The following is a 14312-nucleotide window of genomic DNA, read 5'->3' on the forward strand; positions in this document are numbered from 1 at the left end:
CCTTCTGGTGGCTGCTCTGACTCTGCGTGAACTGTCCGTGCACTGTAGCACTTTTGCAGGTGTCCGTTGTATTCGACCATTACGCTGGAGCCATTGCTCCGCTGGTGCACCGGACAGTCCGGTGGCACACCGAACAGTCCGGTGAATTATAGCGAGGCGTCTTTTCTGAAACCCGAAGGTGGCAAGTTTGAAGTCGTACGACCCTAGTCACCGGACACTATCCGGTGCGCCAGACCAGGGTTCTCTTCGCTTTCTTTTGCTCCTTTCTTTTGAACCCTAACTTTGATCTTTTTATTGGTTTATGTTGAACCTTTGGCACCTGTATAATATATAATCTAGAGCAAACTAGTTAGTCCAATTATTTGTGTTGGGCATTCAACCACCAAAATCATTTATAGGAAAAGGTTAAACCCTATTTCCCTTTCACTCGGTAAAATAAATCATCGTGTTCACTCGCCTTATTTCTTGATTGATTTGTTTTCCCTCTCTTTGCGACTTGGGTTTAACTCTAACGTTAACCCCCGACCTTAGTGCATGTTTAAGTTTATAAATTTCAGGTTTCGCCTATTCATCTCTCCTCTAGGCGACTTTCACTATGTCCGGTGCACCACTGGACTGTACGGTGTGCCCATCGACAGCAAAGTCAGCCAACGGCTAGGAAGTGGTTGGAGGCTATAAATACGCCCCAACCACCTCTATTCAAGCCATCCAAGCTTCCCAACCTTCACATTCAATACTAGAGCAAAGAATACACTCCAAAGACACAATCAAAGCATGAAATGCTATCCAAGCTCCAAAATCAAATCAAGTGCTTAGTAACTTGAGAGAGGGTGATTTGTGTTTCTTTTGTTGCTTGGATTGCTTTCTTCTTCTCACTCTAATTCTTCTAAGTGCTTTGTAAAGCTAGCAAGAGACACATAATTGTGTGGTGATCCTTGCGGGGTCTTAGTGACCCGTGTGATTAAGAAGAAGCACTCGACCGGTCTAAGTGACCGATTGAGAGAGGGAAAGGGTTGGAATAGACCCCGCCTTTGTGGCCTCCTCAACGGGGACTAGGTTCTGGAACCGAACCTCGGTAAACAAATCATCGTGTTCTTTTGTGTTGATCTTCACTTGATTTGTTTCTCCCTTCTCCACTCTCTAAAGTTCTCTTGCTCACATCGTTCTTAGTTTGCTCCCAAAGTTATCCGCATTGATTGAGCAACTCATAGCAAGAGAAACTATTTTCTGCACTCCAAATTATTTTTAACACTAATCCCGGGTATAGTGCGTGTTTAAAGTTTATAATTTTCAGGTTTCGCCTATTCACCCCCTTCTAGGCGACTTTCAAGCACACAGAGCGAACATGAGAAGAAAACCCACCGACCTGACATATTAGTCCCACAAACATTGACCCAGGTCCCAGGATTTATTCCAGCAAGAAGGCAAGTGAAAAAGAGCATTCTTAGATCGTGGTAGAGCATCGACAGGATATGATTTGCCATTGATGTTGCCTTATGTCTCTTACACTTTGTGAGTGAGGACTAGGGACATGTAACAGAAATGACAAGTGCTCAGGATAAGCATTATAGGGGACATAAAAAACTTCAAGTCTGAACTTGGTTAGATCTAAGCATTGCAATTCACCCCATGTGCGTTGTGTAGGGTGGCAGCTGGCATCACGTGCACAATTATTTCACACTAATTCAATGTCAAGTAAATTGCAGCTTGCAAAAAATTCCAATCCCAAACATGTATCATATTGTATACTACTGATGGTGCTACACTATCTAACAAAAAATGAAAAAAAGAAAGCTCACCATGCCAAACTTCATTCAGATAATGAGATAAACATCTCTAATTTGCGTATAGCAAGAGACATCCATCAAAAGCTCCAAACTTCTTCACCTGTTTGCTGTGATGATCAAACCTAGGACCAAGTAGTAGTGATCCAATAAAAGAAGTTACAAATGCTTTTCATGTACTACCTCCATCCTTTTTATTTGACACCAAATAGTGCAAAAATAAACAGCAAAACTGCAAATAAAAAATGGAGGGAGTATGATGTTGGTGACAACCGAATAGCACTCTTAGTCTAACCTATCTTGTAAGTAGTTGTAATCATGGATGGTTGGAACAACAATCAACCAACCAATCACCCCAAACCCTAAACCAATCACAAAAAGATCTATATGCAGCACTATAGATAAGCAAGAAAGATTTTTTTAAAAAAAGTAAGAACTGCTAAGAACCATTCGAGCAGGGTAGTCCTTGTTAATTTGCTTCTTTTGTAAGCATGGACTCTACTTGATTGTTGATTACATAGTAAGGTCGTGAATCTGAGTAGCAGGTGTCACAGTGTAGTGTGAAATCCAATAGAGCACATCAATGACAGAATAATGTTATATGTGCCACTACTATAGTATAACATTGAATTACAGGTCTTAATGCATTGTCGGGGGCTATCTTACACCCCACGGATCAGAGTTTTTTTTAGGGAAAAAGGATTTTCATCCTCCCTTAAGAATTTATTCGATATCAACATAACAAGATCTACAAACAATCTCATTATGATAAGCTCAAAAGTTAAGCATACACTCCAACGTAATAGCAGCAACAAAAGCTTCCACTTTAACAGATAAGATCAGTGATCTTGAATTACTTATTTGAATCCATGGAACATGTCAGATAAGGTCAATGATCGTTTGTCGACGGCCATAGCGCCCCACGCGCGTCCTCCTCCTTGATCGCCGTCGTCGCGTCGCCACAGTCGCATCCCACGACGAATAGGCGAGTAGCAGAGAGGGATGGGGACCGGGCAACTTTTCGTGACATGCGAGATTTCACGAGGTTGGGAACACGAACGCAAGCGTCTCGTTCCGTCAAATCCAATAAAAATTTCGTGGGCAGCTACTTTTTGCGTCGACAAGCCGTAGACTCGAGTACGTGCGAAGTGCGGGGAGGAGCCCAAATCCGAGTGTCTTTTAAGACTTAGATATTTTTCTATGAAACTTGTGGTCGTCTCGCCAGAAGCTTGAAGCCCACCAAAACAGCTAGCTTCGTGGCCAGATTTTCCCGACCGCGCAGCGGCCTATAGCTGCTTCGGTTAGCAGCCCGCGTCCACAAGAAGTTGGACGACTTCTCGCCTTAAGCATGCACGAGAGCAAACTATTTGGGAGATAAAATCAAATTAGTTGTAATGAACATCACATGTGTTATTTGTGGAGTAAACTAACTACTAGCTTTTTTCTATAGCCAGCTTATCAATCATTTAGATTCTTATCAGCTAACTTCTCTCTACCGTCAGTTTATCCTTATAACCATCATATCAGAAAAGCTCATAAGAAAAAATCCGATTCAAACAGCCTTTTGTTTCCGTTGGCATGTTTTCTTTTTAGAAAAAACAAATCTGAAGCTGGTACTAGCATGTTTAGAAGTTTCCCGAATCCTGTTTTTGAAGTCCTCGAGCTGGAAGCCTGAGGTCCAAACACTGGCACGTCCATGCATGCCTCTGGATCAGCAGCTCACCAACCATTCTTTTACACACTTGAATACCTGACGAAGAAATAAATTAATAGCAAAGGCCGCTCAAATGTGTACAGATCTGCAGTCGTTGCATTAGTCAAATGAATGAATGCATACACAAAGCAACAAACGCGAGCAAACGCACGGGGAAAAGTCGGAAAGGTTAACGAGAACCGGACGGGGCGAGGCCAGCATCTATCAGGATTGGACCGGTCTGCCTGCCATTCGTCCGGGTTCCGGCTGCCACCCACTCGTGGCGTCGCCCGTCGCCCGTCGCCCGCCGCTCGCTAGCCTACTACGACTTGGAACTTGGACCCCTTCCCCTTCCTCCTCCTCGTGTCCTCTTCCGTTGCCGTGCCAACCACCACCCTCAATTGTCAAATCAGGCCTCCTCCTCCCGGTTCCGGTTCCACCAACGACCAAGCACCCATCTCTACTCGAGTCTCTGCGAATCCGTTGCCGGTAGCCTCTCTGCGGTGAGAGTTCTGCTGCCGCCTGCTGGAGATGATGGACGACGGAGGAGGAGGCGTGCAGTCGCAGGGCGTCAACCCGGACTGCCCCAACGCCGCCAACCCCTTCCACCGCTGCGCCGCGTACTGCCCCGTCCCCGCCCCGGCCCCCACCAAAGCCGCCGCCGCCGCCGTGCGCAGCAAGCCGTCTCCGCCTCGTCCGAGGGCGGCGGCGGTGGCGGCGCAGAACGGGACAGCCAAGCACGGAGACGGCGCTGCGCGTGTCGCTCCCGCCTCCGACGCGGAGGACGACGACGACGACGGAGGCGAGAGGGAGGAGTCGCGGGCTGTCAACTCGGGCTACCCGGCGTCTCCGCCTCGTCCGGGGCCGAGGCCGACCCACGCGGCGCAGAACGGGACCGCGCGCCGCGACGAGGTTGAGGAGGAGTGCGAGATCACCGTCGTCGACGAGTCGGAGGAGCACGGCGAGAGCGTCGAGGACCACGGAGGGCAGGAGCAGGAGCAGGAGGTCAGCGGCGGCGGCAGGACGAGGGCGAGCGCCCGGTCGCCGGCCACGGACGACGGGGGGGAGGCCGGCGGAGAGACGCCGCGGCAACAGGCGGTCAACCCGGACTGCCCCAACGCCGCCAACCCCTTCCACCGCTGCGCCGAGTACTGCCCCGTCCCCGTCCCCGTCCCCAAGGCTCCGCCGCTGCCGCGGCCACGTGGGTACGAGGGGAGCACGCACAGCGACCCCGGCGAGCTGCACCCCAGGCCGCGCCGCCGCGATAAGGGCGGCGGCTCCGGCGGCGGCCTCCCGCTCTACGTCTTCCGTAAGCGCCCCCCCCCCCCCCCCCCCCCCCCCCCCCCCCCCCCCCCAAAAGAATCCCGGATTTCTTCGTCGCGGGAACGCGAGTTTCGATCTCTGGTCAAACTGAAAAGAAAAGAAAAAATGAGTTCCCCTTTCTCTCTCGCCCTCTCTCGCAGTGCGCGAAGGCTCCGACGGCGACGGCAAGAAGGTGGATCCCCGCTGCCCCAACGCGCCCAACCCGTTCCACGTCTGCACCGACCACTGCCTCGCCAAGATATCCGAGGCCGGCCGCTCGTCGGAGGGAGCCAAGTCGCCGATCTCGCTCTTCTCCCGCCACTCCCGCCGCTCCTCCTCGTCCTCCGAAGGTTGTTGTTGTTGTTAGCCTCATCGCCCCCGTGACGTTGGCCTGTCTTGTTTTCTTTGTCCAGCACCTTATAATAATCTGTCGCGTCAGATGGCAGCGTGAAGTCCGCGGGGAGCAAGAAGGTGGATCCAAGGTGCCCGAACGCTGGCAATCTGTTCCATGAATGCGGTGAGCATTGCGCCGCCAAGATGCAGCGGTCGGAGCAGCAGCACAAGGGGGTCAATCTCAAGTCACCGCGCAGGAAAGGTAGGTAGAGCATCGCGTACCGATGAAATTCATGCATAGCGGCGAGTTCATGGCCACCGCAATGGGTGTGCTGAACTGTGACATTTGGTCCTTAACGAGTTCATCACATGGTTTTTTCCCCCTTTGTTTCTGTTACTTCTGATTTATGAAGCGGCGTTGCTTGAGGCATATTGGGTTTGCTTGCTATTGCAGTGGGGAAGAACGCTACAGCGATCCCAAACTGGAAGGTTGATCCGAGGTGCCCTAACGCGTCCAATCCGTTCCACATGTGCGCCCAGTACTGCTTCGACCATCTGAGTGAAACAGCGCAGACAAGTGCAGCAAAGTCAGGTGCGTGCCTGCGTGTGTTCTTTTTTAAAAAAAAAAATTAATTCTCCCTGAAACTGCATGTGCTGAACACATGGACGCGCGACGACGTTGCACTATCTCTCTGTTTGTTTCTAGACAAGAGACGAGGCAAGGGCGTTTCTGAAGACGAGGGAAGAGGAGAAACCAAAACCAACCCTGGTTGCGCCAACGCGTCCAACCCCTACCACAAGTGCGGTGACCAATGCAAGAGAAAGGGTGGTGGTGATAGGTAGACCGTAGACGAGGAAGGTAAATTTTTCCGCTCATAACTCTCAGTTTCATCAAACGGTCGTCGGTCAATTGGTGGCAGCTTGATGGGGAAAAAAAGAACATTCTCCAGTTTTTCGCGAGCATCAAGCCAAAGTTAGGTGGATGTCAATTTAAGGGTAGACAAACGGTCATCTGGTTAAAACTGAGGCATTGTAATATGCTTACTACAGGCTAGTGAAGTTCCTCTGCCAACCGAGTCAGTCGTTCACTCATTTGTTATCTTTGAGTAAGAGCTGCTGCTATATTGTTAGTGGCGAAAAAAATTGCTATTTTGCCTCTTACAGTTTTGTTGTTATGTCAACCATGTGTCTATGATTTGTGAGACATCTGCTTCAATAATTTGTGGGTCCGATGATACATCGATGAAGCCTATAGATCGTAATGGCACAGAAAGTTGACAGCTTCTATGCCCTTTCATTCCGGAGATCATCTTAAACGATGTTCGTATGTGTCTCAAGAACTGCCAAGCTGCATCTTTCTTTCTTTCTTTCGCTGTCTTCTTAAGGGGCTGTCCGTTTTTTCAGAATGGAGACATGGAATAATTCCTAGCCAGTTTGTTTCTCTAATTTATATAAGTTTTGATTAGCTGAAATGATTCCTGGTCCATTTATAGACAAACCAATAAGGCGTAAACGATGTTCCTGATCGATCTTTCAACTCTTGGGCTCTTGGCCCCATCCACCTCCCACCCAGAACGTGTTGCAGACTGCTGGGTCTCTCTCTCTTTGCAGGGAAAAAGAAAAGAAAAAAAGAGAGGAAAGAAAGAAAGAAAAGTAGAAAACCTAGGCGTATAGCTGCTGAATAACGGATTGAGAAAAAGCATCGCGGAACGCTTGACCATCTCGGTGGTTGGTTGGGATTTCGAACGCTACCATATCTCACATGCTTTTCTTCCTTTGATTGATGGACAGGCAGGCCGGCAAGACAGGATCTGTCCGGACGGACGATCGACGGCGGGCGATGAAGGGAAGAAAGAAAAAACAAAGCTAGTTCCCATCGACCGTCCCTGCGGGCTCCGTTCTGTATGTAGAGTGGTGTGCTTCCCCGTTTTCCATTGTAATGCACTATGTTTCTCTGACGATGAAGGTTGCCTGTACGAGCAGAAGCCTCCTGGAGTGTTTGGTGTCATCTTTTTTTCTTTTTTCTTTTGGTTCGCTTTCACGGAAATGGAGACATGTTTTTGGGGTTCCCATCGCTGTCTTGGCGTTTATTGTTGGAGGAAAAAACAGGAGCAAGGAGGGGACAAGGAGGAGGAAGGTGTGGCAGGGCAGGGCGGGGCGGCTCATGATGCGCGATGAGGTAGATGGCCGGCCGGCCGGCCCTTGGACAGGCGTGGCTGGCTGCCTTTCTGGTTGGGAGTTGGAGCTGGAACAAACCCAGGTGGCAGTCAGGTACCTGCTGCCTTCCAGAAGCCGTGGCGTTGCGCAGTTGCAGACTTTGGCAGGTCAGCAAAGCATAGACGTCGTCGGTCGAGACGAGAGGGGTACCAGGGCAGGGTGGGACTGGGATGCAGGCTGGCCTGGCCTCAGGATCTGGTGGATCTTGGAGTCAGGAGGACATGCAGCCGGTGCGGGTGATGTGATCATGCGTGCGGTGCAAGGTCAGCAGGTTGGGTTGGGAGGGGCGGAGCCGAGGAGGTCCACGGCCGCGCCCACGGAGTGCGCACGGCACCGACGGCCGGCAGGGCAGTCAGACGTGCACCGGCACCCCGTGCGCTGCGTCTCTGCAACGGCAACCGACCCCTTCTTCCTTCCTTTTGGTTAAATTGGTCTCCGTGCAGCCGTACCTACTTTTTGCCCTTAATAAAACTCTACTCTCCGTATTGTACGTGTGGGGAGAAAAAGTAATCTTAACTATTTACTCTCTACAGCTCCCTTAATCCCTGCAGTAGTAAAATAGTCGCTGCTCAGACGTAGACGTACGACATCTTCTAGCAGGGTGATCTGCAGCGTTAGTTTTCATGATGAAAATTTGGCTGAGAATAATTTGTCGTGTACACTTAATGATATTTTAATTAACCGACGAGCAAAACAACATTAGCTATTAAGCTACACCAGAAAGCTGAATGTCCGTCCCTTCACCAGTTCAGTTTGCAGTACAAAATGGTAAGAAAGCAGAGACGCAGATCAGGTGCCAACTTAAACTTTAATAGCAGAGTCAAAGTTACTGCAGATCAGGTCCCAACCAAACTTTAATAGCAGAGTCAAAGTTACTGCTGCACTGATGATACCCACATGTGATCACATGTTAAAAAAGAGAGGATAAACTATATTACATGCCATCAGATGAACTACAGAACCAATTTTTATAAAAGTGGAGAATTTTGTAAAAGCGGAGTGACATATTTCTGATTGACCCTAAAAAAGGCACCGCTGCTTAGACTAACTCCAGCAAGACTCCGTATCCGACTCCGCATCCCCATTTTGCGCGGTCTGAGGCACTGTTGCACGCTCCAGCAGACTCCGCATCCCTCTCCGCAAAATGGACGCCGTGTCCCTGCGCTCCCCATTTCCACACTTTCTCTCTCCTCTCCGCACTCTCTGCGTGCGCGCGCGCCTGCTGGCGGGGCCCAGGTGTCATAGACTGCATGCGGAGTGGGATGGGGAGTGTTGCTGGAAACGGAGCCGGATACGGAGAGGAGAGAGAATGTGTCGGCCGCGCGTTTTAGGGATACGGAGTCGCACACTGCTGGAGTTGGTCTTACTGTGTACTTGTGATGTTATGTTGAGTCAACAACCCCTAATCAGTTACCCTATTATCCAAAACTGTATTGGCAGAAGAATGCAGCAATTCGTTATGGTATGAGCACATGCTAATAACTGGGGCAAAAAAAAAATCCTTAGATAGCCCAGAATTAACAGCATCACGCGGATACAACGAAACAGAAAAAAACACCAAGGGGGAGATACGAGTTCTTCCTTCTTCGGCTAGCTAGCTCTCTAGTCCTCTCTAATCTTCTCAAAGCAGCTCGATCTCTACGGACCGGACGACACCCACCGTGACACTACCACCGCGCGGCCAACCTGTACTGTTCAAAATTTCGCTTCGTCGCAATCGCACTCCAGTGCAGCTTTCTTGCAAGCCGCCTGATGCTTCCTAGAAAAAACAAAAAGTGAATGCAGTGATGGTTGATGAGCTCAACTGAGGCAGTTCGGCCATAACAAAAAGAGAGAGAGAGAGCTAGCGGCCCTTTTCTTAAGGACTACATGTTATTATTAGTATTGCAGTGTGGCAAAAGTGCCACGTTATATAATAATGAGGCTGACCGTACGTCCAAATTGACATGCAGCAATACTTTAATCAGGGACATAACAGACAGAACTACATGGATAAATAAGGTGTGTTTCTGGAAGGTTTCATAAGTGCACCAAATCAAAGTAAGAAGGCAGTGCGACAGTATTGTTCTGTATCACCTCTGCCTGCATCTACAAAGACCTCCACCACCATGTACCTGTTCTTGAAATGGACCATGGTGACTACAGACTTCCTTTGCTGCAGAGCTCCCTCCTCCCTGCATCCAGATGAAAGACCTACCAATACCAAGGAATGTAAGTAAATGAAGCAACATCTTATTTTCTAAATCCCATTTTCCAAGAAAAAATAAGAACTAGGGAGGGTGGGGTGGTGGGAGGAAGGCAGTAACGTGAGGTCAACCATCTAGAAGGTACGCCTGAGAGAATGACACTACACAACAAATGTAGGGGCAAACCGGCGAATTGGGAATGACTGACACAGGCCAAGCCGTCGCCATCGGTCATCACAATCAATATAATAAAACACCGCTGGATGCATTAATGACCTTGTCAGCGAAACTTAAGCAACAGGAGTGCTGATCCATCACCTACACGACGATTGATGGAAAAAAAATAGGAAATGCATGGAGCTCACGCAGAATCAAAAAGCTCGATATCAACGTGCTTGATTGATTTGTCATGTCTAACTTGATTCACAGAAGGTGGACGGGGATTGGACGGAGAGTACCTTAGGGTAGGCGATGGTGCCTGGGTGGGTGTCGAACCCGCCAGTCCAGGTTAGGGTTTGGCGTCGGAGGTGGTGCTGAGGCAGCCAGTGTGTGTGCTTCAACGGGGCCTGCCATCCGAGGTGGCGATGAAGGAAGCGAGTAGCAGGTCCGTCGACGGAGCCTCTCGCGCCAGCTGTCGCCGGTGGCGGCGAGGCGTTCCCCTTCAGCGTCGCGGTCGGGCGGTCGCGGATGTGGTGAGATGTGACTCAGGCCATTCTCACGGCTAATGTTGCCACTGGGCTAACAATTATGCATTAAATAATTAGCTAATACTACCAATTAGTTAGGTATGTTTGAAGTCTTAGCTAGTAGACATGTTTTATTTTAACACGATCTATTAGCATCTATTAACAAGATTAAATGCCCTCTACTCTTGTACTGTGATATTAGAGCATCTTCAAGAGACTCTTCATTTTTTACTCTCTATTTGACTATCTATTTACGTTTTTATAAAGATTACACTTTATATATAACATCTCAGTCCAACAGACTATCTATCTAGTTTGGCTAGTCAGGTGGCTAGCCAAAATTAGCTAGTGAGAGAGCCAATTTACAGAGTCAGATAGCTTGCGAGTCAGATAGCTAGTCTGTTGGAGATTTAATTTACTATTGAGTAGCTAAAATTTAGCTTGGCGAGTCATTTAGCTAGTCTCTTGAAGATGCTCTTAAGAGCATCTCCAAAAGAATCTTCATTTTTGACTCTCTATTTAACTCTATATTTACCTTTTCATAAAAAATATACTCTATATGTAGCATCTCCATTCCAACAGATTATCTATCTAGTTTGATTAGTCAGGTGGCTAGCTAAATTTGGCTAGTGAGGGAGCCAATTTGGAGAGTCGGATAGCTTGACGAGTTAGATAACTAGTCTGTTGGAGAGTTATTTTGTTGTTGAATAGCTAAAATTTGGCTTGCTGAGCCATTTAGCTAGTCTCTTGGAGATGCTCTAACCAATCTAATATATTGAGATATAAGTGAATACTAGATATCCAAAAAATCCAAACATAGGCTACAGTATTGGTTGGATGCCACTTGAGCCCACCAACGCCGTTTTCCTTTGCCTATTTTGCAGAGCGGGCCGCCTGGGCGCGCAGGCCCGCGCCACTTTCATCCTCTCCCAGTATCCACGGCCACGGGCTCGCACGCAGTCGCCGCCGCCCTGCCCGTCTCCTTCCTGTCGTCTCCCCTTCTCCAATCGCTTCCCGATCCCAGCCAATATCTCAGACGGAATCGATCCAAAGCTATCCTAGGGTTCCGCCGTCCCGTCCAGATCCGGGCTCGTCGATGGGGAAGGAGGGCGTGGCGGCGGGGCCGGCGGCGGAGGGGAGTAAATCGCGGTCGGAGTGTATCAACTCGTCCAACCCGTACCACGAGTGCTCCGACTACTGCCTCCGCAAGATCGCCGAGGCCAGGCAGCGCCTCGACGACGAGCTCCCTGACTCGTGGAAGCGCCCGCCCGAGCAGCGCACCGTCCACCCGGACTGCATCAATGCCTCCAACCCTTACCACGAGTGCTCCGACTACTGCTTCAAGCGCATCGCCGACGCTAAATCCCCTGCCTGCGGTGCGGGTGATTCCTTCCCCGTTAATTCGAATCGTCGTGAAGCCCTTCTATCTGTTTATTATTGCTTCAAAATCCGAGCGTTGCTGTCCGCTTACCTGGTACTCGGTTGACTTCTTGTTATTAGGGCTGGAGCGTGAGGAGCGACAGCCACCAGCTGATGTGTTTGCCGCCGCCGGCATGTCTGATGCCGTGGAGCAGCATCGGCCTATAGATAACGATTCCGACGAACAGGAGGGCGCAGGTCCGGATGACGGCTACCCGCAGATGACGGAGAAGCAGAAGAAGTTGTTCGAGCTGCGGCTTAAGATGGTACGACGAGCGGCTGATTTACCTACCACTGCATCCGGGCTATTGCCACGCTGTTTGGTATATCAATTCATTCATCCATTTTGTTGTTGTCTAACGTTCCGCAGAATGAAGCACGGAAAGCGAACCAGCAGGCGATGGTTGCCGAGAAGAAAAGGATGGAGCCTCGTGGCGAGAGCCGAGGTGTTTCTAAGCAGAAGTGGTTAGACGACAGGAAGAAGAAGATTGGGAAGCTGCTGGACTCGAATGGGCTTGATATGAAAATGGCGTACATGCTCGACACGCAGGAGACTGCAGAAGCCAAGTACAAGAAGTGGGAGAAGGAACCTGCTCCATATGGGTGGGATGGTGAGTGAGCTCAATCTTCTAACGCCCACAGGTGTCTGATTGGTAGAGAACAATGTTTTCAAAACACATAGATTGGTGATGTTTACTGCATGGCTTCTCTGTTGCTAGTTGTATAGTTCTTGATGAGTTTCTGCTCCATTCACATTAGTATTCACGGTGCATTGTTATTCATGATTGGTTACTTGGCTTGTGACAACATCAGACTAAGTGTTATGTTACCTTCTGTTATTCATGTTATAAGAACATGTCCAAAGAGAAAGAAGTAAATCCTGTGGAACATAAGTTTATTATTATTATGGGGTTAGGATAGTAGTACGGTACCTTCTTGGCAAAAATTATATTGAATAACTATCTCAGTCCATCCTGCATTTGTATGGTATAAACCAGAGAAGTAAGCTAAGTTTGGAATGTATGGCGAGATATCTCTGTGTCATGTATAAATATACATACAATAGGTAAAATGTTTGCTATTATGTTGCTGGTGTCATGGTGTGTAACTATGTATAGATTGCAAACATATCTTGCTACATAATAATACTCCCTCTGTCCTAAAATAAAATTCGTTTTAGCAAATTAGTGAGTTCATACAACACTTGATGTATATGATTTGTATATGTGTCTAGATTCTTTGAATATAGACATAAAAACCAAGAGCTAAAACAACTACTATTTTGGGACCGAGGGAGTATGTATTCAATACTAGCAGCAACAGTGTTATTATAGAGAATCGTTATTATAGGAATGTCTTCTATTCTTTTCAATTCAGATGTTATGATTAAACACTGTTCCATTATTTTTATGTGCACAACATACCATACATACATTTTGAAGTCCAAATGCACCTTTTTATTTTGGTCTTTGAGTTGCATTGCATCTGAGAAATTGCACTTATGCTTTCAGTTTTCAATCAAAAGACCTTGTATGACGCATACAAGAAGAGGACCAAGAACATAGAAGTTGACATGGAGTCTTACAATAAAGCCAAAGAAGCTGATCCTGAATTCTACCGCGACGCCTCAAGTCTCCAGTATGGGAAGGTACTGGTGCCTGCCATCGCACCACATCTACGAATCCTTGAATGCCTTTGTGGAAACGAGCCTTCGACACTGACTGCTCTGTGCTTTGCCTTGCACAGGTGTCCAATGTCCCAGAAGAAAACATCGACAAGATGGTAAAGGAACTCAGGGAGCGGGAAGAGAAGCGGAAATCGTTCAGCAGGAGGCGCAAGTTCAACGAAGACAAGGACATTGACTCCATCAATGACCGGAACGAGCACTTCAACAAGAAGGTTGAGCGTGCCTTCGGCAAGTACACGCTCGAGATCAAGAACAACCTCGAAAGAGGTACTGCGCTGCCGGACTAATAAAACCTTACACGGCAGCTATCTTCGACCGTTTTTCAAGCTAACCAGTCGACTAGAGGCGTGTGTCCCTGCTGCTGTTTTCCTTTTCGCACGGTTACTTGTATGCTTGTAACTTAACTTGAGGCCACAGTTCCATTGTGACTTGTAACAAAACCTGGACTGGGTTGTGTAATGACGCGAGGCTGAAGCAAACATTTGTGTATGCATGTGAGTTGTCAACTCGTGGGGCCGAGCCTCGATGGATCCTACTACTAGGTGGCTGTGTTGCTGTGGCTCTTTGGAGCCCGGCCTGGGCGCTGTGTTTCTTGGCAGCTGCTGCCTTGCCTAGGGACAGCGTCGTTCTTGGTCGGACAGACCCGGCACACGCGTTTATAAGTCCGTTTCGTGGGCCTCGCTAGACAGAACAACAGCCCATGGAAATCTCTCTCTGTCTCTCTGCATCCAATGAGCCGGGCTGTAGTACTTGCCGGAGGCGGTGGTGAAGAAGTGACACGACCAGCGGCCCAGCCTGCCAAAAAGATAATGGCGCAACACAAGCACGATCGCAACACGATGGATGGATGTGAGGAGCGTCTGCCGCCGCGGGGCACCCGGTCGCGGCTCCCGGGAGGTCGGAAAGGCCAAAAGGTGCCTTTTCGTCTTTGCTTGGCTGGATTTTTTGGTTTGAAACAAGTCGACAACCATCACATGCTACTAAAGGCCAAAAGGCTACTAGCTT

At 48.7% G+C, this 14312-nt stretch overlaps 2 protein-coding genes and 1 pseudogene across 4 annotated transcripts; 2 read left to right on the plus strand and 1 right to left on the minus strand.

Moving 5' to 3' along the window:
- The first annotated feature begins 3715 nt into the window (after window positions 1-3715).
- Window positions 3716-7097, plus strand: LOC100275696 (uncharacterized). Its single transcript, NM_001165501.2, has 6 exons — window positions 3716-4786; window positions 4941-5129; window positions 5219-5374; window positions 5567-5704; window positions 5819-5971; window positions 6904-7097. Exons 1-5 carry the CDS (start codon window positions 4009-4011, stop codon window positions 5953-5955), a joined length of 1398 nt encoding a protein of 465 aa, NP_001158973.2. The 5' UTR covers window positions 3716-4008; the 3' UTR covers window positions 5956-5971; window positions 6904-7097.
- Window positions 7098-8808: 1711 nt separating this feature from the next.
- LOC103626440 (LOC100279072-like pseudogene) lies at window positions 8809-10253 on the minus strand (annotated as a pseudogene). The gene is made up of 3 exons (NR_164099.1): window positions 9974-10253; window positions 9444-9522; window positions 8809-9088 (listed from the first exon to the last, which is right to left on the minus strand). The product of NR_164099.1 is annotated as a protein-like pseudogene (transcript).
- An 848-nt stretch (window positions 10254-11101) lies between these two features.
- Window positions 11102-13813, plus strand: LOC100274600 (uncharacterized). 2 transcript variants are annotated; one of them, XM_008683347.4, is made up of 5 exons: window positions 11102-11583; window positions 11702-11886; window positions 11991-12231; window positions 13132-13268; window positions 13367-13813. In XM_008683347.4, exons 1-5 carry the CDS (start codon window positions 11298-11300, stop codon window positions 13592-13594), a joined length of 1077 nt encoding a protein of 358 aa, XP_008681569.1. In that variant the 5' UTR covers window positions 11102-11297; the 3' UTR covers window positions 13595-13813.
- Window positions 13814-14312: the final 499 nt, after the last annotated feature.

The sequence above is a fragment of the Zea mays genome, chromosome 5 (genome assembly GCF_902167145.1).
Source record: "Zea mays cultivar B73 chromosome 5, Zm-B73-REFERENCE-NAM-5.0, whole genome shotgun sequence".
NCBI lineage: Eukaryota > Viridiplantae > Streptophyta > Magnoliopsida > Poales > Poaceae > Zea > Zea mays.